Source organism: Streptopelia decaocto (assembly GCF_964273445.1).
Source record: "Streptopelia decaocto genome assembly, chromosome: Z".
Classification (NCBI taxonomy): domain Eukaryota; kingdom Metazoa; phylum Chordata; class Aves; order Columbiformes; family Columbidae; genus Streptopelia; species Streptopelia decaocto.
Genome location: NC_138657.1, coordinates 61,049,304 through 61,077,187, shown reverse-complemented (window position 1 = coordinate 61,077,187; position 27,884 = coordinate 61,049,304). Strand labels below are relative to the sequence as shown.

The following is a 27,884-nucleotide window of genomic DNA, read 5'->3' as shown; positions in this document are numbered from 1 at the left end:
ACAGCTTTTCTGGGCAGCCTGTTCCAGTGCCTCACCACCCTCATGGTGAAGAATTTCTTCCTTATATCTAATCTAAATTGACACTCTTTCAGTTTAAAGCCATATCCTGTCACTACATGCCCTTGTAAAAAGTCCCTCTCCAGCTTTCTTGTAGGTGCCCTTTAGCTACTGGAAGGCCTCTATAAAGTCTCTCTAGATCCTTCTCTTCTCCAGGCTGAACAACCCCAGCTATCTCAGCTTTTCCTCATAGGAGAGGTGTTCCAGCCCTCTGATCATTCTTGTGGCTCCCTCTGGACTTTCTCCAACTTATTTTGGAAGAGGCAAAAGGAATTTTGTTTGTTTGGTTGGTTTGGTTTACAGAAGCCATATTTACAATAGTAAAAATGAGGAAAATCATAAATTTGCTAGCATAGCATGGGATGGGTTCGATAAGTTTTGAAAAGATACAGACAATGTTTCTTCTACATCCTTTTACGTTTTTCTCATGCAGTGTAAAAAGTCCCCAAAGTAAGCCAACTGAATAGTTTCCAAAAGCTATTTTTATTAGTTATATTTATTGTTTTTGAGGCCAAGATTATTTTCTCAAATGCGAAGTTTGACAGTGAAGCCAAACTTTCAGCTGCGGTTTCATTTTCAAACCATTAGGCAGATATTTAGCAATGCTGTTAAGAAGCCATATTTCTGAAACGGTTTCCTAAAATCTTTCTTGATGAATTAAGTTAAACAAAAATAAATTGTTTCTGTGGTCAGCAATAATCTTAGAAATAGAATGCTCTAAGTGGTGAAGGAAACATAGGCTTTCTCAACACTCTACAGTAGCTCAGAAACACCTCTAAGGCAAGCCAGTTTGCTTGCCTCCTTTTTCTGTCTAAAACCACACATAGTCTGATGTTTTGAGTGCCGTGGCTCATTACCTTCTGTGTAAATGTTAAGAGTTTTTTTTCAAAATAAATCAACTTTTTGTATCAATTACAATTAACAAAACGCTAAATCATTTTTCACCTTGACTGACTACACTGCTGTATGGCTTCTCTTCTAAGAATGCCATTTTCCATAACAGCCCAACATTTTCCGACTAAGCATTTCACACTTGTGTTTTTATTTTTATTCATAATTCAATGATATAATGATATAAGGTTTTATAAACTTCAAAAATAGTTACAGAGCTGTTATGTTTTCATTTTTTTTTCCTTGTTATCTAGGTTTTTCATTGCAGTATATTTTGTCAAGAAAAACTGCAGAATATTTAAAAAAAAAAAAAAAAGGAGCTAAGTCGCTTATCTGTTCAGTAATTGCAAATAACTAGAAAAACTGCTCTATGAAATACATGTGAAAGATTATTGGAGGGTATTGGACCACTACTGAGTGTGAGAGATAAAGAAATCCCAAAGACTTGCATCTCCTAGAATATTATCCCTCCACCCAGAAAGGGGCTTTGGTTGGACCAGATGAGCACATAATGGGTATGTGGGACAGTTAAATACAATTGCCAGTCACTTTTCTTGATTGTGGCACATGAAGTTAGGTTACTGTATTCACAATTGGTTCATTAGGATTGAGAGAAGGGAAAGTGTTTCAGGTCTGCTAGTGATACGGGTAGATGTTACTGAGTTAGAAAATCATGGAGAAGAGCAAATAATGTAATAGTGCAATCATGTAAACACTAAACCCTCAGATTTCACAGGTTAATCTTATTGTGCATAGTGTGATAATTACTGAAACAGCATCCATATCTACACCACAAGAAGCGGTATTGAAGAGCTGTCACATAAAGTGAAAGCCCAGGGATCGTGTTTACAGAGACTTAAGGAAAGCATCTGATATAGTCTGCAAATGTCTACTCAAGGCAAAAATTAAGGAATTATTGAATTCACCTGGTATATGTAGACCTCATAATTTTTAAGTGAGACACTAAACCCAGAAAGTACAGTTACATTTCATTTATGGATTATAATTGAGAACAAAGCAAATATGTCGCCTTCAGTAGAGATGACCAAGAGGGGGAAGGGGAAATTGCCATTTGGAGAGTGTAACTCATACCCTGGGAACCTGTCAGTCTTGTCAGCTGTGATCACAGCTCTGAGATTGCTGGCTGTCTCTGGGATCACTTTCAACAAAGAGCTGGACAGCTTTGCTCAGTTGTGATGGAAAGGAAGGTTTCTGGTTTGTTTGTTTGTTTTCTTTTTGCAGCTTTATAGCTCATGTCTTTGTCACCTTGAGACTGGCCTGAGGTAACACCTTATCTTGAAAAGCTTTTATGTTTATTAAAAACTATCATTTTTGCAGCTGGATATTGTCAGTGTCAGCTAATTTATTATTTATGTTATCTTAGCTGAAATGACCTCTTTTAGTTCAGCCATACATAGCTTGGGACTTGTCTTCCTGGCATCTCTGCCCAGCTAGTCCTGCCCTTCTGCCTCACGTTTGAAACCAGAGTAAATTCCAATTTCCATCTCTCTCAAGGAGCACTGGGAACATTCCGTGATGTGAAAGAGGGTGAGCAGCTCGTAAGTGAGCATGGGAACACATCAAGAGATGATCTTCCCTGTTCAGAATACACCTTCCTTGTTCTGGAGCAAACTGGAGTAGGTCGCACGGTGTTAGTTAGTGGCACACTCAGTCTTTTGCTGTAGACACAATTGTGGTTGCATGGTTGACTGTGTGCCTGCTAATAAATGAGTAAAATTTTGTTACGTCTCTGCAAACAGGAAAAGATTGATACAGCAATTTTTGTAGATCTCACTGTCCTCAAGGCCTTCCTTACTTTACTGCCCCTGCTCTTAAAAAAAAGAAAAATCAAGATGTTAGGAACAGGAAGGAAGAATAATGTCTTATCCTGGAGATTCAATGTTTTGTTAAAAGAAAAGAGGCTGGGAGGAAGCATTATAGTCTTGGGAAAGTGTCAGCTTACTGTGAAATATTGTATGCTAGAAACAATGTGGAAAGTTTAAAAACTTTATTAGTTAAGTGCATTGTCATTTTTCTCATGTGTGTTTATTGGATTTCTGAGGTGAGCAAACTGACTAGTTCTGTTTTCTGCTTTTCCTAGAATGTGTCTTATTTAGGATTCTGGAGAAGGAGAGCAGTTGTGAGATGCAGAGCTCTAACCATGCAGCTCTGTTGTAGGTCATTCATTTTTTGATAAATACTTCATGCGGCCACCGTCTTCTTGACTTCCCATTTTGGTCCTCTTCAGTCCACCCAGACTTTTGTGCAAAGGATATTCATTACTGACGCTCCAGTCATGTACCTTTTGGGTGGGTTGTTTTTTTTGTGTTGGTTGGTTGGTTGGTTAGTTTTTTTCCCCCCCTCTTTCCGATCTTTTCTCTGGCTTCATTTTGTCTTCTGTTTCTCATCCTCTCTAGGAGAACTGTGGTGGTATTGCATACCGTGACATTTATCTGTTATCCTGTGGGGGTTTTTTTGATACATGCAACTGCATCCTTTCTCACATGTGCTTCATGTTTTCCGCCTGTCATTTCATATTGCACACAAGTCCAGTCAGCTGTAATTGCTTAACAAAAATATATGTGCTAATACAAAGTTTTACATTGCTGGAGTTATTTGCTAGAAAACCTTCAAACAAGTTGCAGAAGTTAGTGTGCAGAATTTGCTGAACTAACTAAACCTTTAAAAAATTTTAAGGACTGATTAACTTGTCAAATTTTATATGGCACATGACTAGTACTCCATAATAGCAAGCACCTCTACAACAAAATGACAGGGGTAATGAGGGAGAAATGTAGTTATGCTTTGCCCTATCTAGTTAGGGCATCTTTATCTAGTGTTTCTGTGTTCTCTCCTTCCCATCCTGAATAAAACTTGAATTGTGTACATTAGTTCCGTTGTTTCATGTCTTTCCAGCAAGAAAGATTGTGATAACAACTTTTTTACTAATGATTTGTTAGCAAGATTAGGCATCTGTTAAAAATGTTAAGAGGCTAGAGGCCAAACACATTATTTTCTTTGAAAACTGCAATGAACATTTGCCAGTATATGTAAAAACTTCTTGTTCAACCTTCTATCATTTTAGAGCAACCTTCAATCATTTTAGAATATTTGATTTAGGATTACAATTCAGGGTTATATTCCTTTAGAGAATAATATATGAGGGCAACCTTGCAGACCGTAAAGTGAGGAAAACAATCTCTTTACGGGTAAATTAAGCAAATTTATTTTTAAAGACAAAGGGAATTGCTCATGCAATCTTACTGTCATTTTGCATGAAATCCTGAGGCGTTAAAGCTGCAAAGAGTTGGACTAAATTTGTTCTGTTGTTTTCATTTTTGTGATTAAGGCGTAAATAACGTCTGTCTTGGGTATCTGTATGTTGGTATTTTTGTTTTTCTGTGGGACAGCTGAAAAAAGGTAAGCAGTTGTTCAGGAATAGGTGTTTCATTGAGAAGACTCCATAGTGAATGATGTATTTAAGGTGAGCTGTTTAATTCCTGAAAGATACAGTTTGGGTTTGATTAGTGCATTCATAAATTAATGCTAAATAAAATCACTGTCTTTAACCATAGAAAAATAACAAAACTCCTGAAACGTTATCTGATTTACTATCTATCTATCTATCTCTAGATGTTTCATTTTTTTATTAGTAGGACATACAAGAAAAGGCATCGGTGGAAACCAAATCTTTTTCTTTATTTCAGTTTGTATCCAAAACAAAACAAAAGGAAGTAATTTCAGATTGATTGAGGATGACATGAAAAGAAAAACAAACAAACAAAAAACCAAAACCAAACACCATGGTTGAAGTTGGGCAGCATAATGAAAAAAACCCTTTTATTTTAATAAATGCATGTCAGTGTGACATTACCAGAGACAGATGAGAGTGTTGGGGAGACAAGTGTTGTGGAACCCAAACGAAGTTTTTCCAATTTATTTAAAATAGCTAAGTACCATATTGTAATCTTTCTGTCATTTTTTTAGGTTTGATTATTAACCAATTATGGTGTTTTTGCAAATGTCCATGGTATATCTTAGGCAGAAAATACATCATTTGAATTGCTTGTTAATGTTTAACAAATATTACGGGAAATTTATTTTCTGGTAGCCAATTCACAGTTTATCCTTTATATGTTACCACATACTTGGAAAATTTTATGTAATTGGATGCATAAAATATGTTTCTTAGTATTTATAAGCACCCTCACCAAAGACATACAGTTGTAAACTGCAATCTGTTCATAGAGTTTCTCCAGGATATGCACAATTGGCTAGAAGTGACAGTAATTTCAAAACAAGTACTATGCTATTAGATTCTATCTCCAAGTGCTGTAAGAAGCATTTACTTGGTGTTTGAAGTCCTCCTTTGTTTGTTGAAGTCATTTGTGGACAGAATGACTTATGTGACTCCTCTAAAAACTTGCTAAATCGGCACACCAAAATAAACTTGTAATCATTGTTAATGTTGTCACACAGATTCTCTAGCTTTTGGACCAAATTTAGAACAAATCTTTGAAAGGTTAAACAACATTTATTACTTCACTAGCTTGGGTCTTTTGCATACAAAATAGCCCATAAAAAGAGATGCATAGTCAAAAAGGTAAAGTGAGGTGCATAGTCAAAAATTAGAAGCTCTAGTAACTGATGATTCCTGTGCAAGCTTAGTTCAGTCCATGTGCTTGCATTTGTCATCTCATTCTTCTTTTTGATTCTGTAGAAGTGTCTCTTAAAGTATAGATTGGAGAGTAATCACTAAGCAGCTGCTCAGTATTTTGTCCTGTTAGTCTTTAGGGTGTGATTCTGGATCTGACTTACTGCATGCTGTTCAAACCCTCCTGTGAAAATGTACACTTCTATTCTGTTTTGTTCATCACCATGGTAAATAGAGGACTTTAAGGTCACTAATTTGTCTTCTTGCACCCTGCATGAGGAAGGACATGTTTTAACCCTCGTGATACAGATGGGAAGCTGAGATCCAGTTGCACAGGCAGCCTTTGGTTCTTGAATGCTTTATTTTTAAAACTATATAAATTAGATCTCTGTTAGGCAAAGAGCTCGAATGGGAAGTGTTAATATCCTGTGTATTAAGCAAGGAGTCAATCTGTCTCAAGTTCCTTCATCTTTGTTTCCATCTTTTCCCTTTTCTTCCATTTTTCTTTCGTGTGTATGAAAGGCATCTTGGTATTTTAGGAGAGACCTTTATTTTTGGTCGGGAAGTAAGAAAGCTTGATTTTATGAAAATGCTAAAATTAAATTTGAGGTTCCTTCCTTTTTAATAGAAGTTTTAGGGATTTTACTAAATACAGACTTAATAAATATGAAGTCAGCTCTATACAGGAACAAAGTGTTAACTTGAAAGTACTTTCTACCTTTCTCTAGGGTTATCAGCAAGGTAGAAATAATTAAAAATAAGCATACATCATTCCCAAACTTGAATTTTGTTGCAGCTAAATGGAACACAAACCTCAGACTATCTGAACTGTGTTCTATTGTATAGGCTATACATTTTGGCAGGGTTTAAATTTGGCAAAAGTAAATTCTTCCAATCCTTCTTTTAAGTTATTTTCAGAGTATGTATATTGTATTTTGGTTTTTTTTTTGTAATTATAAGCCTGGCTAGGGGTGTGTTGAGGTCTGTCTTAAAATGTATTTTATTTTAACCAGGCATAACTACCTTTATTCAGTGCTAGTGGGAGTTTTCCAAGAGCTCTGATGCTATGTAGATGTGGACTGTATAATTAAACCTAGGAAGAAGTAAAATTTTTCATTCAGGCACTCGTTATGAAAGCCTATTCTGAAATATGTGACATTTTTTAAAAGCTGTAGAACTATTTAGCTTCGGTACCTCCTAAAAATTCTGGATTTTCTGTTTAAATTTAGGAATAGCAGGGAAGTACACAAAATGCTATAAAGAAATGGTTGTCCCATCTTGTAATAAGCAAATCTTTTAATGTTTTATTTATTTGACAAACAGGTACACACAAAGTTCCACTGCAGGCAAGCCCATGCTCCAGGCACCGACACTTCATGCTTGACATTTTCCTATGATGGTACTGTCCTTGCCAGCCGGGGAGGTAGGTGGTTGAAAGAAACCTTTGATGTGTTGAATTTAAGATGACTTTAACTTTATGAAGTGAAATGGTTTGGTAAACAAACAATTTAAATTGTATCATTGTTAAATGTAATTGTTCATGATGGAGGTAAGATAGCGAAATGGGATACTAGTGATTTAAACCTGAAGTGTTTCACAATTTAAATATTTTATTTTAATACATCATCCAATACTGTGTTCTTGAAAGCACGTTTTACAGCAGTTAAGGAATATTTTAAGGAACTTTGCTGTGTATACTACACAGTTCCTGATTGGTCTTCTTGTCTAGCATTAATAATACACCAAAAGGAAAATAGCAGCTTAATTAAAAATAAAATGAGACCAGTTTTGTTAATTAGTTCTTTCTGGGAAAATTACTGCCTCTCAATAACGATATCTCTGTTCTGGAGTTATTAATTAATCACACGGCTTTCTTATGCAATGTCCTTTTCTAATTGTTTTTATCTAATTTATATTACAAACATCGAGATGTGATGACTGGGAGTGAGTGGCCAAGATATATTTGAGTGGCAAAAAAATTTGAAATGTCTACAGGACAGGAAAAAAACCCTTATTTTTTAAACTCCAGCTAAAACTTTTTTATTAAAGCCTTAGGTAACGGAACAAGTCTTGAGAAGGCAAAGATATATGTGAAGACTCGTTACCTCCAACGTTAGATGTGCTGGATAGGATGGTGTCTGCCTAAGGCAGCTTTTCGGAGAGATTTGTCTACCCACTATTTTGCAGGCAGGTGCAGGCACACAATCCAAGCTGTCTGCCTGGAAACCAGCTGTAACCAGAAGCTATATGTATGCATTAGCATGGCCCTGAGGCTAAATAAACAGGCCCAGGGTGAGACAGTGTGTGTTAATGTCAGCTAACATTGTACCTGACATATGTACAGGACATCTGGTCAGTTTGGTACATATGCAGAATGAGATTACTGATAGAAAATACCAGTGTAGAGGTATTAATAGATGACAAAAGCACAGAAGCATGGGATGTGGTTCCAAACCAAGGGCTGTGGCTTACAGTCGGTGTCCTCCCCCTGTCCCTGTTGAGTGGAGTGACACTGGTGGCTTTTACATTGATATGCAGCTGCTGTTTTATGCTGCCTCTCTGACTCATTTGTATGTCTTGCCATGTTTCTAAGATTATGTTCCCCAGATCTCATCCTTCAGAGTAAGAGGATAGTAGGTCTTGTCCTCGACAGCCCCAGGCTCACTGGGTCATGCTAATAGCACTTGGATAGTTTCTTAATTGTTCTTCAGGCTTCTGGATCCAGAGTTCCACTGCCACAGTACTTATCATGAATGGTTGAGGTAAAAACTTTCAAACTTGCTGGTCCTTACTGAATTAAACACTTACTACGTGAGAACCTTCTCCTTCTTGGAAAGTAGGTGAACCGTCTGTCTTTCTGTTCTGGGCTAAGTGAAATGATGCATCTGTCTGCCAGTGGTGTTGCCTCCAAAATATTCACACAGACGTACTTTAGAAGATTAAAAGAGAAATCTCAGAGTGACTTTAGATATTAACAGCAAACAAGGTGAATACTTACATGAGGAATATTCACTAGAGCTCTCTTGAAATCTGCATTTATGTAAATTCTCTTATGTATCACACTTATGAATATAAATCACATAAATTACCTTTGCTTATTTTTATTGGATGTGGCACTTTTGGTTGCCTGGTCTTCCTCATCTGTCTCCAGATTTTGTATCGTGTTAAACAGACTTTCACTTACTTGTGTTTTATCTACCACACTTTGCTCTAAGCTATATAAAATGTTGATTGATTGTTTGCAGAATGTAGGACTGTATGGAAATTTGGCCCATCAGTGTGGTTAAAAGTGCTACCTTTGTCTAGTGTTTTTTTAAAAAAAAGCTTTGTATGTGCTGTGCTAGAGAATAAGGAGGATTCATACCTTATTTTGACTTGTTTGGTTAGTGCTTTAATATGAGTATTGCTTTGGATCTGTACCAACAAAAGCAGATGTGGATCCAGCATTCATAGATTAACACACCTGCCAAGTGTTGAGGATCAAAGAGAGGATAGTTGTTTGGGGAATGGGGACTTTTCATTGAAAGCCTGATTGACTCTCCTGCATCTGATGCAGATTCTGTGTTGGATATGAGAGATGAGGCAGGGCTCAGCTGCAAGCACAAGGGAAAATGAAAAGCTAAGGAGCTGCTTATGAGACACCCCAGTCTTACTCTTGTTGGGTATTAAGTAGTAACTTGTCAGAAACTTAAGAAAGTGATATTTTTGCACACATGTAACCATGAAAGTAATTTTTCCTAAATACAGTCAAGATAGTATTTGGGGAATATTTTCTTTGTTTAGCAGTGAAGAGGTAAGCATTAGGACTGGACTTGGGGGCCTATTACAAACAATTTTAAAAAATGGTTTTGACTTCTAATATGTACAGAGTTTATGGAGCTAGTTTCTGTCATAATATGAAGCAATTACTTCATTAACTCCATGAATCTCCTGGTAGCTATTAGTTTGCTGATTATTTTTTTTTCTGTGGTATGAAGAGTGTGCAGACTCGGTGCCATCTTAATCAGTAAAATTCTACAGGAAATAGAGTTTAGGAAAATAAATTCACTGTAGTTAAACCCAAGAAAAAATATTCACATCTAAGCCTATCAGATAGCTTGTGCAGATATATACTTCCTTTAGAGTTCAAAATTTGTGTGTGTGTCGTTCCTTTTGATGTTTTGTTTTGGGGTTTTCTTTTAGTTATGGCTGAATTCCTCTTTTCACAATGTTCTTGAGGAAAATTAAAACATTTAATTTTGAAGTTAACTTAAAAAGTAGAAACATTTTGAGTACAGTTTCCTGCATACTCAAGGATTATGCAGCACCATGTATAGTGACTTTGTTTTGTGTAGAGTAATAATATATTGCTTTTTTATGGTTAATACAAACATTAGCATTTTAAAAATCAAAAGGTTTTATGTCAGGTAGTATTTCTCAGGAGCAGAACACTGATGTTCATTTCAAACAATGCCAAAATTTCGTTCATTAGCTTTAATAGGCATTGTCAAGTATTTCTAACACTTGGAGATGAAATTACTTTCTCAAAGTCTTCCAGTATGCTTCACTTCCATATGTTGACAGAGAATGTTGCACTGAAACATTTGTCCAGGCTGGTATGGATGCAGGTGATGGTGAGAGCTGTTCCAGGTGTCAGTGCAGAATCGCCAATTTGTGACTTCCCTCCCAAGGCCTTTGGCTTGGGGTGAGAGTGGTCCTGACCTGTGGTGCCTCCCAAGGTTGTTCTTCAGCTGTTGCAGCTCCTCTTTGCAGAACCAGTGCACTATGCAGAAACATATACCTTGTACTGTAAGGTGCCTCTCCTCACATACTTAGTATAAGACTTCACAGAAAGGCTCAGAGTTTATAAACATAATATATTCTGGTGCTCCCTCACAGGAAGCCATGTCATGGTCTGCCTTTCCTATGCTGTATTTTCTTTTTAAAACTCTCCTTTATTTTGTTTCATTGCTTTCCCCAATGATATCCTGCAAAGAAAAAAAAAATCAGATAAAATATTGTGTAGTATCAGTGCATTGGACTGCATTGGCCTCATTTTGACTGAAAGCTGTCTGCAAAATGTCTACGGTGGCTCACCAAAGACTGTTTTTCTAGGACCTAATTGTTACCTCTTGATAAATCCAATGCTCAATAGCATTATCAGGCTAGAGCCTGTTTATTGCTGTCCTTCTTATTAAAATGGCAAAGAATAGAGTTAGAAATGCTACTAAAAATGCTATAAAAGCTCTAAATAATCCTGCCAGGCTTTGGAGAAGTCTGCCATGAAGAAAAATACTGAATGATCTGAGTGGACTTTTTTGAATGCTTCATGGTGAACTGCAAAACTTCTGTTCATATGTTTTGCTTTAAGGGTAACTATTTTTGTCCATGTATGAACTAAGTGAAAATAGATCGTTACTGCTACAGCTCTTGTAAAGAAGCCCCTTAAGCATCGATGGAAAGATGCTACTGGAAAAAATCCTTGGTTTTGTGGAAAGTTGGTGTGTCTGTTTTCTTAGTACAGTGATTTCACCAAATGCAGGTGAGATTCAGGAACCAATATCATATTTGCAACACAGAAAATTTTTATTAGAAAAAATTAATTACGGCAAATTCTTCATGATCATCAGAGTTTCACAGCATTGGCCAAATAATTCTACAATTAGTTATACATTTCCAAATACTTAATCATCCATTTCTGTGTGGTGTAAGACAGCTTTGATTTGAAATTAGCCACAACCTTTTGAGTCCTTCTAGAGTCTTCTGATATTTTTAAATCAGTAGATTACATTTTCTTGTTAGCAGAAGAGCTATAGCTAAGTGTCAGACTGCATCTCTCCTGCTAGAGCCTGACAGGACTACAGCTTGAAGATCATGTCAGGGCTCATTCCACCGGGAACAGAACAGCCTTGGCTGCTAGCCTTAGATCTGTCCCTATCCAGGAAATTTGCAGAGTGGCCAAATGGTATCCTTTGCATACATTTATAAAGTGCTGGTACTTTAGATATAAAATCTTGCCGATAAGTGTTTTTTTGTTGGGGGACGGAAAAATGAGGGTTCATATTACAAGACCAAATACTTTGAAGTACTTGGGATGGAGTCTACTGGGAAACAATAACAAAACAGATATTCCCAAAACAGGGACTCAACATTTTTCTTTCTTGTCATTTTTTAGCTTCCCAATGAACAGAAATATACTCTGCTCTAGACATCATTTATTTAAGTTGTCCACTTCTTAAAAATATTTTGTAGTAAGGAGTTATCCTAGTCTTTAATATAAACATACATGATGTACGAGACCACACATTACTGCTTTCCCTGCAAAGGGTACTGCTGGCCTTGATTTCTTTTGTTATAGTGTGCTACCTTTTTTTTTCTTTTGGTAACATTTCATTTCCAAACCCTCCTTTAAGCTCTTGATCTCAAAGGTTCTGAGTCCACAAAATGCTTCGCTGCAAGGTTCCTGCTTTGGAAAGAAGCAGGTCTCTGGATTACCAGTCACTTGCCTCCTTTTCCTCCTAGGTCAGGAAGATTTGGTAACTTTTTGTCCAAAATTGTTGTCTGGATGTTTTTAAATAGAATTGTTGGTTAAAAGTCCTCTTTTCACCCTTGAAAGCACTGAGACACTGATGTCAAATGCAGGATGTCTAGGTGCCCAAGTGAGGTGCTTCAAAGCTCAAATTCTGTAGCTCATCTCATGCTGGAAATATGTATCCCAGAGAGATATCAGCAGAGATGTAGATCTCTCTGAGAATAACTAACTAATATATTTTTTTTCCTGTTCTCAATTTGTTAAAATGTCATAACTTTTCAAGAAGGAATAAACAGCCTGACTTTTACTGGCCCACAGTCATACCATGTTTATCAAACACAGACAAGAATTGCTATAAATGTCTTGCTGTTACCTCAATTTTGGCTTTTATGGCCAAAGATGGTGTGATGAAGGGGTGTGAAAAGGTTTCATTATAGCAAGTGTGGATTCACTTGCTTCCCTTCCCCCACTCCCTAAGGATTTCTGACTGATTGGAGGCCTGTTCTCTATACTGAGATTGCAGTTTGTTGCTGCTTGACCACTAAAAAAGGGGGAAGACTTCTTGGGTCTTCTGTTCTTCCTGATCATCTTTTCAAGGCAGGTAGAAACCAGACACATAATACTTGCTTAGTTTTTGATCTAGACCATCCATGGTGACATTTTAATTTCTTTTGATATCTTAAATTTACTCCTAGTACCAAAGCACCGATGTTCACAAACACAGAATAAATTAGTGTTTCAGGAATCTGATTCCACTGTGGATAATGTTTCTTGGTAGGAGGAATTGTCATGATGGACCTGAGCTATTGAGGAGAAGTTTCTCATCTGCTGGAGTGCAGTAGGTGGAACTTCTCATCCTTACACTTTCATAATCATTTAGGGACAAAAAACTTCCAAACCATCCCCATGTTCTGTGTCTGAATTAGAGGATAGAATTTTCTTTACATGTCTGAATTCTTGACTCAAATTCTTTATTGCTAACCTTCATCTCTTTTGTTTCATAGGAGATGATACTTTAAAGTTGTGGGATATTAGACAATTTAAAATGCCTCTTAAGACAGCAGAAAGACTGCCCAGCTTCTTCCCAATGTAAGTACTCTAATTTATTGCAACAAGTAGAAATAGCAATAGTTGTGCTGAATGGGAGGGAGTCTTCTGGAGTTGTCAGTTCTCACTGTGTCCAGAACTGTGCAGAAAGGACTACACAGGTCGGACTCTGCCATCAGGATTCTTGGCTGTTTTAGGACTTCAAGTTGCTTTAAAAGATCTCAAGGTTTTTTTGTGGTAATTCATAGCTAGCTGTACTTGGTTTATGCCATTTTTCAGGCTTATGTGTCCTATGTCCAATTAGATAAGCAACATTTCAGGAGGAGGCAAATTCATTGCCTTATGTTCGTGTAATGAGATATATAAGTAATCATCATTATTACTTGGTGTGTGATAAAGAAAAAAAGAGCTGTGTTGAAAAGTACACATAACTTGAAGGTTCATGGTATGAACTCAGATTGTGATGTTGGAAGTGCTGATGACTGTGTTCTTTGGTACTAAAGTACTATATTGTACTGCATAGTGCTAAATATTTCATTTTATTATTTTTATTGGTATTACCTGGATTTCTATAGCTGTATCACAGCCAAATTCAACTCTAAGGGTAATTTATACTTTTAGAAAGGCAGGTCATGGACAGCTCAATCTTGAGTGCAATTTGTAGCACAGAGGAAAAGTAAACAGACAAAACATTTTTGGTTCCTGTATAAACACAGTGCTTTGCATCATTGAAAAATGTATCATCAGCAAAAACAGATTTCATGACTGATTTGGTTTTTTTTACTTAAGGATGATAACCAGATTTGAAAAAAACTTTTTTTCATTTGTTTTTCATCTTGAAAAGCTTATCAGACTTTTGAGCGGAAGAGAATTTTGTTGGGAGGAGGATTTTTATTGGATCTCCCAGTTTTGCACATTTTGTGCCCAGCTGTAATTGTACAGGTGAACTGTGTCTAATAACTATAGTAAGAGATGACAGCTGATGAAAGATTTTTTTTTTAAAAAAGTTTAGTCCTGAAAGCATTAACTAATACAAAGGATTATTTTCAGGGAGTGCAATTCATATATAAGCTCCCTATACATTAATGATTGGTTTTCCCAGTATAATGATTTGTCTTCTTCAACAGGACAGATTGTTGTTTCAGCCCAGATGATAAAATACTCGTCACAGGCACCTCTGTTAAGAAAGGTGGTGGCAGTGGGAAGCTTTTCTTCTTTTATCGGGAGACATTTGAAAAGTTGTATGAGATAGAAGTTACAGATGCGGTATGTATTGTAGTTTTCTTTTGTCAACTATTCAAAAATATGAATGAAATCATAATCATATGCTTTTTTCTCCTTATACAGATGATGAACTACTAACACTACTGTAATTATTCTACTCCACATTTAAGAGATAGAGGCAGAGTGGCCTGAACAGGTGCTATTCTCCTTTACTCATTTAGATCTATGAAGTGAGGCCTGAATCCTAAAATTCTTACATGTTTATGCTGTTTACTCCACCAGTTATCATGATGAAATGCCATATTGTAACAAAGCTCCTACTTATCTCTGAAACTAGACTTGTGGTTACTATAGATTGTATTTCACTGGACTCTAGCTTGTGTAAATGCAAAGATTTCATGGTAAAAGGAAGGTATTATCGGGAATCACTCCATCAAAAATACCATTATCACCAGTAATATAAAACCCTAAAACTGAGAATCTGTAATACAGAAGAGTCTGTATATGGCTTCAACTGCCTACCTATTCCCTTGTACAGAAGGAAGAGGTCTAATATCATAGTTGAAAAAAGGTCCTTTCACTCTTGTGGTGTATACAAGTACATTTATAGATTATAACAAAACAAAAGTGGGAGAAATTCAGACAGAACTGACATTGCTTAAGTATGGCAATGTATGCTTAAGTCCCATTAGTTGCTGCAGTCTGTCAGCAACTTTTTTGCTTTCTTTCAAGATATTGTTTTCTCCTTCTGTACTTTTCTTAACCCAGCACAGCAGTCTTTCCTAGCACAGTGAACCACCCCACCTTGTGCTGGAGATAATTTATACAGAATTTACATTTCTATTTACTTTTCAAATCTCATTTTCTCTTTTAATTCATCCTAAAGCAAAATCTGCTTACAGGTGAATTAGTTATATCCATCATTGCTGTGGCAGAAATCTTGCAAATTAAAAATTCAGAAACCATGTCGTTTTTCATAAGGGGATTTTTTTTTTTTTTTTACCATATATGCTAAATGCAGCTTTTATGTGATTTTGGAAGTTTTATTTAGAGGTAAAGATTTTCTCCAAGGTAACATAAATTGGATTTTAAATTTTTCTCCTATGGAACATACTAAACCTCAAGTCATGAAGATTTCTAGTGGATTTTTGTTTTCTGGTACAAGTATTAGAACCAAGTATTTATAACCTTTTTCTGAGATAAAACACGAATGTCTCAGTATCCCCTCTGAAACTTCATGACAGAAAAAAGGAAAACAACTACATAAAATAAAGTGCAAGAGGTAGATTGTCCTAGGAGCTCTTCTGTCCTTGGGCACAGGAAACAAAATAGGTTAGCAATTCTATTCACAATGGATTTGGACTCCTTAGAGCTAAAGTGTCTGGATGTTGTCATGATGGCATCTCTGTTTAGTGGTGGTGAAGTCCGTAACAATGTACAGAAACTTCATTTGAGCTTTAAGACTGCAAGAATGAGAGGCTTGTGAATGGTGAATCATGTATCTCTGAAAGAAATTAAACAGTGAGCATTACTGCTTACAAACTTACCTGTTTTGGGTTGAAAGGAAATATCACTTTCATTTGCTAACTTTGTCTCCCAGTAAAACAGTCTTTAATTCTCTGAAACAGAGAGTCTTTTTACTTGCTGAGGTAGATAACATTACAGGAGAATCCAGCAAATATTGTTTTGCTGTCAGTTTCTCTCATAATTTAGAAGTTAATTTCTATTCTTCTGCTTCAAAATGCAAAACAGACATGAAGCTGAGAACCAACAGTAGGAAGGAAACTGTTCGAAAAACAAAATTAGAGGTCAATAAGCGACTTCACTGGGGCCACTCACATAGTAAAATTTTAAGTATGTGTACAAATCTCAGCAGGTTAATAATTTTATACTATAAATTTACATAGGTGCTGACATTTATATGGTACTTTTTAAGACTGTATTAAATTACTTTTGTCTATAGAGTTTTAGTGCTGTTTTTCATCATTTGTAGTTATAAAATTTAAAATAATCATTCTCCTGCTTTCAATATAATGGATAAAATGAAAATAATGGAAATAATAGGTGAAGAATCAAGACTTATAAGTGCTGATCTTGGGACATAATTTTCGGTGAGTCAGCACTAATAATACCTCTTAATCAGTATGTCTAGCTTTCAGCTTCAACACTACCCATCTAAGAAAAACACAGTTAAGGATATCAATCTAAAAGAAGAAAAATTACTGTAAGTGGTGTTATAAAAGCAGTATGTATTTTCAAGGTTTTTCTGGTGTTTGTATCTTTCAGCTTCTTCATTAGTATTCTTTTCTTGTTCTTCTCAAATTGCAGTGAAAGCATGCTAAAAACAAGTGAATTTTTAAGAAGCTGGCTTTTGTATTTTATAAGCAGTACATGGTGTTTGTTGGAATGATCATTGAACTATAAAATGGTAGATTAATATTTTGTGTGTAGTTTATGAAAGTATTTTTTCAGCACTGGAGTAATTATTTCCTTTCTAAGGACTACTTTCTTGCTTCTCATTTGTTTCTTATACTCTTTCAAAAATGCAGATAGCCATTAGTGTACTTTTTTACTTTTACTTTTTGTGTGTTATCAAGTGCTTGAATGTGTAATTGCAATGTTTCTATTTTGCGGGGCGTTTTTTTTCGGCATTGCATATATAAAGTTACACTATGCCAATATGTGTAGCAAAAGCACAAATACAGCAATATCTGTGTCTATAAAGAGCTCGATGTGCTCTCATTCCTCATGAAAATAATAAAAGTGATTTCAGTTGGATTTAGTCAAGATTGCTAAAGAAGGAAGGCATAATTTATTTCAATTATAAAATGAAAATAATAAGACTTTTTGAGGGCAATTGTATACCAGTTTAGTAGCAGAAAGTATATAATCAGAGTAACAGACAGTCTACTCTTGTACATAGTTCTGGAATCCATGCCTGAGTCTCAGCTATGAAGGAACTTCTCTAACAGCTGTGAAGAGAAAACATAAACTATTAGCATGTTGCTTTTTAATTTCAAAATGATTTTTTTAAAGGAAATGCTGGTAAGCTTAGAGAATTGAAAAAGACTAAAGAGCAGTAAACATTATCTTAAACCTTCTTGGTAAATAGCCAGTGCAACTGGCCTGTGAATGAACCTAGGGGGTGATGGGAAAATATTTAATGGGAATGTTTGACCAAAGCTGTGTCTGGCATTCCTTTCCATCATACACACAAACCTTTTTTCACCTTTGCTTTCAAGTTTTCATGGGAAAACCCATTACTATTTCAGAGCTGCTGGAGTGAAACCTTGTGGTTTTACTAATGGACTAACAGTCTGATTAGTCTCTGTTGTTATGGCTGGGTACAGGGTATTAATTTGCTTTTCATTTCATGTATTAGTCTTTTTTTTTTGGGTCACAATCAGTGGCTAAACGAGTGACTGTATTGTAGTGCCTGCTATTGAATGCCATCTCACTATGTAGGCATTGGGACTAGTGTAGAACTCAGGTTTCTTGGGTAAATAGGAATACTTTTTGAAGAAAAAATAAATAAATGTCAGAAGTGGTGCAGACCGTGGTCTCTGTCTCTGGCCAGTAGCAATGTGCCTGCACGAGAAGGTGTCAACAGGGCAGATACACCACACTGCTTCACTGACTGTCCTGTTCTGCCTCCAGTGATCTGTGACTTCAGAGATGACTTGATGAAGACACAGGAATTTTACAATTAATAGCACTCAGTGGATATTTCTTCCATGAGTTTATCAAGGAGTGAAATTACCCGTGTTGCAGGTTACTGATGGGGTCATCTGCTTACTGCAGATCAGATCAAAGCTCAGGGGTGGGAGCTCCTGCCTCTCCCGCTTTCACAAGGAAGCTGGTGCACCGTGTGCAGAACTTCAGCCTTTCTCTGGCTCAGTGGGGACAGGTGAGATTGGAAATTAGGAGGGCTTTGTACTGTGACCATAGTTATGTATGATAAATGGTACAGAATTCCTCTCTTTTTAACAATAACTGAACTTTTAAAAATGCTGTTATGTGCATACAGGTTTTTTTGTAGTTTTTCTGTCTCTGTTTCTTCTATCTTAGACAGTATTATCTATGAACAGTTCTTTTGCCCTCGCCTCAAATATCCACACAAAAATATTAAACCTTTTCAGTTTGAGCATTTAAGGCTTATTTCATGTGAAAGATGCATGCAGAAAGTGCATGCAGAATGTTTCTTTGTTCCATTAGATGGACAACGAGACCTAAACAGATGTCAGGAAATATAATTGCCAGAAGCGGGGTACAAAGTGTGTGCACAGAAACTCAGAGGCCATGTCACTTTCCTCAGGTAGTATGAGAGGAAAGAAGACCTGTAGCTTTAGGATGAGGTCTCATCTTTTGGAATATCTCTAACTGCACTCTCTTTCTGGAACGAAAGGGAGATTTTGTTGGCAGATGCAAGTCAGGGATGGTTTACTCCTAATTCTTGGTTTGGTTATGCAAGTACGAGATCTTCATGGGAACCAGATATAAATACCTCATGTATGGGAAACAGAGCTGGGTACACAGCATTTCCTCCTGTGTCAATTTAATTTAAAATAGCTGTAGATAGCCGCTTGAATCACTCTCACATGTCTATCATTCATTTGGCTAGTTCAGACAGATCACCCAGTAGTTATCCTTATTACAGACAAGATTGATTTTGGCAGCAGTAGAGCAGTCATTTTCCCCATATGGGAGGGAGAAGTAGTATGCTCCAATACTGCCAAGCAAGAGTGGGCACTGGGGAAAAAGAAAACAACTGTACAATTACAGAAATTGCTCTTTTAAAATGAAAATGTAACTAATAATTTAGTTTAAGAATGAGCAAAGATGATAAGGTTGTGTACATTGTAAAATGAGATGTGCAAGTTTTTTAAAATGTCCTAGAGGTTTTTGTAGATAAGCAACAATCCAAAACCAAAGATCTGTGGTTGTTTTGGGAAACCTGTTTCTGTTTGGAGTAGTCTTCAGTATTTTCTTAGTTTCTCAAATATAAGCAAAAGTTAAATTATTAAATACTTCTGAAAATACCTCCAAGGGATGTTTCAGGAAGGTCTTCTGAGACAAGCTATAAATAAAGCTTCTTTTTAGATTAAAGAGTCAAAAGGAAAGAAGGAATAAGGAATATGAAACTTCCAGCATCCTTTATGCACAGTTGATATAGGATTGCAGTATTTCTTTCCTTGACCTCAAACGATATCATTTACTATTTATAAGGTGCAGTAATATAGTAAAGAGCTTTTCCACTGTGGCCCATTTCACTAAGATTTAAAGCTTTTGAATGTTAGAAAAATAAATTGTTTTAACTTCTGGAAGAGATCATTTTGCTACTTCTGGGGGATTTTTTTAAAGCTATTTATTTTATCTGAAGGGAAAAATCCACATTTTTCACAATAAGGAAGTAAATACAATATTTAAAGTCCAGTGCTGATTAAAGTAAAAGAAGAAAAAAATCTAGTATGAAAGGTGAATCACAGGAATGTGTTTTCTTTTACAGTGAGGTAACTTGTCTATTTTTATTCTCTGCTTTCATATATGTAAAGACAATGTGGTCTTTCCCTTTGTATATCCTGCAGCAGCATGTACTTGGTTTTAGAGGAGCTGTCACTAGAGTTTTGAGGTATTGGAGAGAAATAAACTGTGCAGGTTTCCTCACTGTTAAAGGGCAGGGGGGGTGGTGTCTGTGAAAGTTGTCTGCTTTAGTTTTACAATATACTGTGATGAAAGTGTGGCTGTAATTTTAAAAGAGCAGGTGCTTAAAAATGCCCTACATTGCAGTTACAAGGAAAACAGTTTACCACCTGGATTCAGTTGCTTTTTCTATTCATCAAAAAAGTAAAGTGTTGTTCAGTGGTGCAGTTCCCTTCTAAGAATATATTTTATAGCTGTACCTTGAAAGAGTAAGCGAATACAGCTTTGCTATCCATATGTTCTATATTGAGATTCTGCTTTAAATTATTTGCCTCTGAAAATGTTTTTAGGATATTTCTGCTTTCTACATAGAAAATTGTAAATATTATCCATTCCTAGTTCCTTTTCTATTGAATGTTTCCACACATTTTCTAAGTCATGTTTCACAAGGGAAAAACATTAGTATTGTTTCCTCTACTACTGTATTCTCATGAGTATTTTAAATCTAATGATAGCAGGCCAGTGCATTGTAGATATTCTCTAACCTCCCACCTTATTTATTGTAGTTTGCTCTTTTCCTTGGAAGAACTCCAGAAGAATCTCAAACCCAAAGATTTTAGCATTTGGGGTTTGAAGTAGATTTTTAATATAATGTTAGTGTATTTTTATTGTGTGAGCAGCCTTTTTTTTTTTTTTTATCAGAGCGTGCATAGTATCAACATATGAGTGTTAACCATCTTTTTGCACAAAAAAAGAAAGAAAGTGGAGGCAAACTGGTAGCATTTGTTGTCCAGCCTTGCAGACACTTGGAAATGGCATAATTCTATTTTTTTTTTTTATTATTTTTAATTTGTATTTAAAATACATCGGTTTTGTAAGAGTTATTCAGTCTACCTTTTTTCTCCTCCTGTGGTGTGTGGGTGGGTGCATCCAAGAGGCAGACCAGCCTTTCCCAGGTACAGCAGCACAGCAAGCCAAGTTGTTGGCTTTTGGATCTCCACTATGCTCTAAGACATCAGTGACAAGAGATTACAGAGTGTGCGGTGGGAAGTTATGTTGTGTCTGAGCAGCATTATCTTTCTATGATTCTTAAGGCAGAACTTCTGTTGTTCTTGGAGGGGAGTAGACAGTTATTGTAGCTGGTGTTTCATGCAGGTCTTCGGCCATTAGCTTCAGATTAGAATATTGACTTTCTGCTTTTTGTTTTTCTATTCCGTTCCATTCCATTCCATTCCATTCCATTTATTTATTTATTTATTTACTCATTTCCCTTTAAATTCCAGTTGGATGGAATTGGAGAGGAAATGTCACTTTCTACATTTGGGGAAAAATGTGCTTGTACATTTGGGGAAAAATGTGGTGAAATGCTTGCTTAATCTCTTTTAGGCCTGCTTCTGAACTTTCTAGAGTATGAGGGCTTGAGAGGGAAGAAGTCTTTCCTTTTGAAGCTTTGAGATCTTAAAGACAGACAGGATTCACTCTGCTACCTTTAAGTTAAAATTATTATGAGCCTTCCCTGCATCCCAGCATCATGAGATTTTTGGTACGTTCTGAGGCATTTCCTCTCCTTTAACAAGCAGTGTATGTGTTCTTGCTGGAATGTATTTCATAAGCAGTTGCAGAGAAGTTTTAGGTCCATAAAAACTGTGAGCCACTTCAAACATGTCCATGGAGGTTTTTTTGAAAACTAGATTTGTATTCCTTGTACAGCAGTCTAAGTATCAGAAGTCTCTAAATGGTTGCACACCTTTATTATAAAATGGAAAAGCTTGAAAGACACTACTTTAATTTTTCCTAATTACAGAATTTGTTTAAATGCTATGTTAGCCAAACAGAGATGGGGAACAATCACTGAAAAAATAGTGTGGTAGTGGGAAGCTGTCTTTAGCTGTTAGCATCCAAATATTTTAATGTTTTATTTCAAGACACAGAAATCCTTTAAAATAATTACAGCTTTTTGCAGAGATAACTTTGTACATTTCCCTTCTCTTCTGGGAAGATGTAATGCTAAAGTCAGATGGACTTAATGTTGTGCAAGTTCCAGAACGATAGAAGATAAAGCTGGAAGGCACACTGAGATTTGATCCCTCACTCCAGCATGATCTTGAAATTGCTTACCCCTCTCAAATATTATCTAATATAACCATCAGATTAGATAATAGGTAATATTAATTTGAAAGGCAATCACTGTTTCTTAAAAAAAATACCAATAAGCAGTTAGGTTTCAAAAGTAGTATTTCTTAATTATATTTTAAGTTTCTGTGTGTTTAAAATATATTGCATTGCACAAGCAGTTCTTCACCATGAGTATGGAGGGTTTTACAGGAGAAAAGACAGAATACATGTTAAATAAATTAGTTGCACGCATATGTGCACTGATTTTTACAGACTTTTTTTTTCTTTTCAGCAACATTGGAATTTATAAAAGTTACAGTTAGAACAAAATATTCAGTTCAGTCAGAAGAGTCCCATTTGGGCCCTGCTGTGGTGATCTGTCCTTACAGAGTCCACAACCATGGTCAGAATGTCATTTTACACGTTCACCACCTTCCCTGCTGATACGCTGCTTATCTGGCTGGCTGGACAGCCAAGTGCAGCAAATCCGAGCAGCGCTGTTCAAACAGAACCCATCACATTCCCTCATGGCCACTGAAGCAAAGCTTGCACACACAAAAGGCAAAAGGTTTGTTTTAAGTTTTTCTTCCCCTAACCAAAAATATTTTCTTAGAGCAGCAGTTCTTGCTGTCACTTTTTTATTGTGTATCTTCACAACAGAATTTGAAGGAATTATTTGACTGTAGGTTAGGAAAGGGGTGAGCAGTAAGGGTGAACATATGCTGTGTTTATGTTTTATGTCCATGCAATTTTTAACTATCTCCAGAGTTAGACCTGATATTTCAAGCTAAGATTGTAAAGATTTGTTGGACAGTTTTGAGAGTTTGTATCTGCTGTATTATTTCTGCACTAGGAGTATTTAATTTGGCATCCAGGGTCCTTTATCCTTGAACTGGAGAGTTTTATGTGAGTAGCACAACATGCTGTAACATAGATCCTCGTTAGTTTTCTGTTTTTCTTATATAGTTATTTTGGCCATTGTCGGCTGCAGGGATTCACCTGACCAAATATAGATGTCTGCAGCTGATCCAGTCACCCTAGGCTCATTTTCTAATCAACAGAGAAAAATACACACATCCAGACTGTGATTTTATCTCATCCTAAAATAGCTACCTAAAATAGGTTAGGTGAAGGCCACTGTAAAAGGCTTATTTATCTCTGTTAACTATAAAGGGAGGTGAAAGTTTGTAGACATTTAAAGAGTGGACCTCTAAACATTAGAGGTGTAAACATCTTAAGTTTGATGAGGTAAGTCTCACCTAAGACCTTCACTTCCCTCCACTAGTGTTTATTCTCTCCTTCTGAAGCACTGGGACATTTCATCTCCTGTGCTCTGACCTTGCCAATAGCAAAGCAGGAGACAATGGTTTACTTTTGCACTAATTTCTATTGATTTAAGGATTTATGACTGTAGGCTATTTATGGGAGAAATGCCTGCCGTTCTGTGCATAGACTGGAATCTCAGCTAGCACAATCCTTTCACAGTTTTCCAGAAATAACTGTCAAAACATCAGGAACTTCACCTTAGCATTACAGAACTTTCTCTAAATGTTAATCAATTTTTTTATTGAACAGCACATGAAGCAAATATCAAAACTGCTTCTTGCTTCAACAGTGAGAAATGTGTGAAAGCCTACAATTAGCATGTTCCTTTTCCATTTTCAGTATTTATCTGGAATTAGCAGTAGTTTTTTTCTAGTAATTTGCAAGGAAATAACTTCTTTTTTTTCAAGTTTACAAGTAGGATGTTTGCTGCACACTCACTGCAGAGGTAGTATGAGTATTAACTGTATGTCAGCATCATTTGGCAGATTTCCACTCTCTCAAGGTAGTTTTCTATAGATGTGGAAGTAGATGGTGCATCTTCTCCATTTATAGGATGTTTGTGGCTGAACTTTCCTTTAAACCGTTTTTGGTAGTAGCCATGGGAGCAGACATTAATTTAGTGAAATTAGTCTTAAAGTCTGATAGCTGCAGATAACTGAACAATCAATTCTGGCATTTTGGAGCAAATGTATAAGTAGGCTTAGTTGAGAACTATCAGAGAGGAGTGAAAGGCTGTACCAGAAGTGAAGAGAAACAAAAACTGAAAATATTTATTCCAACAGTGCATAACTGTTATGGAAGCATGTTCGTCTTTCCTCTTGCCAGCATGGCAGGATGAGCTTTACTAATGAACTTGGAAAAGCTGATACATTATCATGCATTATCTGAAAATACATTTCACATGAAATGTTCATTTTCGAAGACAAATGTGTGGTATTTAACTTTAGAAATTAATTGTCTTTAGGGAGAAGGGGTTGTTTCCAAAGAAAACAATACCTAATTGAGAAGCAGTAAGACCTCCTGAAGGAGGGGAAAGAAATTAAAACATCATTGTAAATTATGGCCCCTCTAATTTAGTTTTCATTTTGCAGTAGCAAGGAAACAATATAGCCCCCTTGACCTAAGTGCTGCAGAAGTGTATGGTGATTCCTATTTATGTCAAAAATACGAAAGTACTTGGAATTTTTTGGAAAATGGTGAAATTTGATATCACACCAATCTTGCAGCAAATTAGGGCCCTTATTCCCTTAGATCAGTGTACACATACACACATGAGTGTCTGTTTAATAAATTTTGCTAGCAAGATTGGCTATTAACTTGGGTTTTATATACGTATAACTGTAGTTACATGTTGTTGGATGTCAGTCAAAATTTCAGCTGAAATGAAAAAAGTAAGAAATCGTGGTTTTGTACAGTTCAGCTCACAGACATGTAAAATGTTAGTATAGGAATACAAGAAGACAGCAATGGAGGGAAACCTCAATTTTCCCTAGCTTTCTTGCAGCAGAGTGAGAAAGGATAAAGGTGAGTAATGCTTTCAAGAGATACTCTTTATATATACTCTCTTTAATTTGCTACATAATGGGCAAAGTTACATTTTGGTAGGTTCAAAAGATAGTAGTGAGATGGAGTGACTGCTCAGGTTCTGGAATGTGGTAGAAAAATATTTTAGGTATAAGAATTAATGTTTATGAGAAGCGTATACATACTCTATAATAGGGAAGAACTAGGAATGCTTGCTTTATTTGTTCAGGTTTTTTTCTTGATATGCTTTATCTATGTTTTCTGTACTGCATCCCCTCCAGAGCTTCTCACACCCCTCATAATGTCTGCCAGTCCCTATTCCCAATGTGGAAAATCTCTAACCCTTCATAGTCCCTCTTACTAGAATTTATTAACCTGTCCTCGCGTTCCTGCCTCCACCCTGTACTGACCCCCCTGAGACTGCTCTTCCCATCCTGGATCTATTCTATCTGTGCAGTAAAACTGAGTGTTTTTCCCTGAAGCACTGGCCAGGGAACTGAATTTTGTCTTCGCTGCTGTAGTCTTGAACCTTCTTTATAAGCAAAGATCCAGGAGAATTCTTTCAATCCTTGACATCAGGCTGTAGTTTTATGACCTTACCAGCTTCATGGTTTCATCGTAGGGGTAAATTTTCCATTCCTGTGCCACAAATCATTTTAATCTTTTCTTGCTGACCTTGTAAAATGCCCTCTCTGCATTGTTTACTCCTGTCGGGGTGTTACTCAAGTGCTCTGGACAGTTTCAGTTCAGATAATTAGCTTTTGCTTGCTGAGAAATCTGCTTCAGTTATTCTTCACTTTGCCTGTTAAACATATTTCTAGGTCAGAATAGATGTCCCATTCTGTGTTACGCAAAATTATGTTTCAGGCTTCAGTTTCTGACTGAGAGGCATTGCTGTTAAATTCTGTCAAAGCACTGCTATGTCCTTAGCAGCAGGAAAGCCATGCGTGTAGTTGCCTAGAGAGCTAACCCAGATGGAGAAAAACCTAACAGAAAAAATATTTGGTGAAGTTTAGTGTTTACCTGCAGCAACAGATCTGCATATATGATACCAAGAGAAACACTCGGGTGAGAACAGGCTGTTAGGGGTGAGACTATTTATGAACCACCCCAGAACTGCACGTGAGCTGGGACTGCACATGTCTCAGAAGAAATGCAGGTGGAAGAGCACACGAGGGAATAGTGATATCATCACTTTTGCCTGCCACCTTTCTACGTATTTATGAGTTTTATGGTTTAAGATTACCACATATTATTGTTAAACTTTTAAGTTATTATAGGTAAATTTTTCTAAAACTGGAGTTTATTTTAAAAGAACTGCGAGTCTGAAGTGAATATAGTGCTTAGTTTAAAAGTAAAGCAAAAAATACCTATCGGTAATTCAAATTTTTTATTTAAAACAATAGTATAGCAACTTTAGAAAAAGGTATAGGTAGTTTTAAAAACAATCACCACTATGTTCTTATTTGATTACACAGTTGTTTAAGAAGATAAATCTTTTCATCCAGATTGAAAAAAAAAAAGTCTTTCAAATAGTGCAGATATTTTTTTAATTGACTTTCTGTTTAAGTCAGTATTACAAGACAATATGTTACCTGAAAATAACGAAGGCCTAGTGTCAATGACACATAATGAATCTGTTCTAATCTCTTCCACAGTGACAGTGAGGAAGGTAAATGTGGAGTGTTTCTCCTTCTGTTAACATTTTTAATATTTTTGCTGCTTGACTTCACAAAAATATTTTCACAATCTTTTCCCAGTGTTTCCCAATGCAGGCTACTGTGCTTGCATATGCAATAAACATTGCCAAAGGCTTTTTTCAGTTTTATTTCATTTGAAGAACTTAATGCTTTTGCAACAACAAAAGTACCAAACAGCTTTTAAATCATGGCGAGGAGTTGTCTTTTGTAAGTGCTGTATGTTCAGATCTGTGGGTCACAAAACTGGCCACATCAGTTCTATGGATAAAATTGTTTTCAGGATTTTTATGATAGGCTTCCAAGTCTTCATGCTCCAAAGATATACTATCCAAAACAATCAGCCATTACAGATATTATTTTTTCAAATGTTGAAGATGTTTATGTGATGCTGCATTCTGCATTTTATCATTCTTGTTATAATAGACATTATTATCTGTTTGCAAAGCTGAGATATTACGTGGATTTTTTTTTAATTTCAGAATTTACTTTATTTGTTTCAGCTTTAAATATTATAAGAAACAAGTTAAATGTTTCTGTGTTTCTGTGTTGAATTTTTTTAATCTACAATTAGTTAACTGAAGTTTGTGATCTGGTGTTCCTATTTTCTGACTCTTGAAGCTGCCATCCATAGGATTTCCTTACAAGCAGTATCTGCAGTTAGTCAAGTCTTTTGTGCTAGGTTTCCATAAAGCAATGTTAGGCAATTTAATTCCCTGCTCTTCTACTTCTCTTACAAAGAATGAAACTACCTTGGTAAGTAGGGTGAGAGCTTGCAGTTTGCTCTTAACTGCTCAAGGTTATTGCCTCCAGCCTGAGCTCCTGTTTCTCAGGCAGTTAAAACTGAAGTACTATCTTGTTTGTGTTGGGTTCCATTGCAAGGCACAACTTTAAATGAAACAAGTTATTCTTTAAATGTGATTGTGGAATGGCAAATCCCCTTTCCATCTCAAAGCAACTGAAATCCCTTCCAACCCTAACCGTTCTATGATTCTATGAAATTGGCAGCATGAAGTCCAAAGTGCATCAGGCCAAAGAGCATTGCCAGCAGGTCTAGGGAGGACATGATTCCTCTCTGCACAGTCCGGGTGAGACACATCTGTAGTGCTGGGTCCAGTTCTAAGCTCCCAGTACAAGAGAGAGATGAACATACTAGGGTGAGTCCAGTAAAGGTCTACAGAGGTGATTAAAGGCTTGG

General features: G+C 36.3%; 1 protein-coding gene across 2 annotated transcripts in view; it reads left to right on the top strand.

The window, feature by feature from the left end:
* The window catches only part of WDR70 (WD repeat domain 70), a 128,581-nt gene that overhangs the window by 80,610 nt on the left and 20,087 nt on the right, over window positions 1-27,884 (top strand). For both annotated transcript variants that reach the window (XM_082074887.1, XM_082074886.1), the window contains exons 11-13: window positions 6,926-7,025; window positions 13,118-13,202; window positions 14,288-14,426. In XM_082074887.1, coding sequence (XP_081931013.1) covers window positions 6,926-7,025; window positions 13,118-13,202; window positions 14,288-14,426 — 324 coding nt within the window. The remainder of the gene's footprint in view (window positions 1-6,925; window positions 7,026-13,117; window positions 13,203-14,287; window positions 14,427-27,884) is intronic.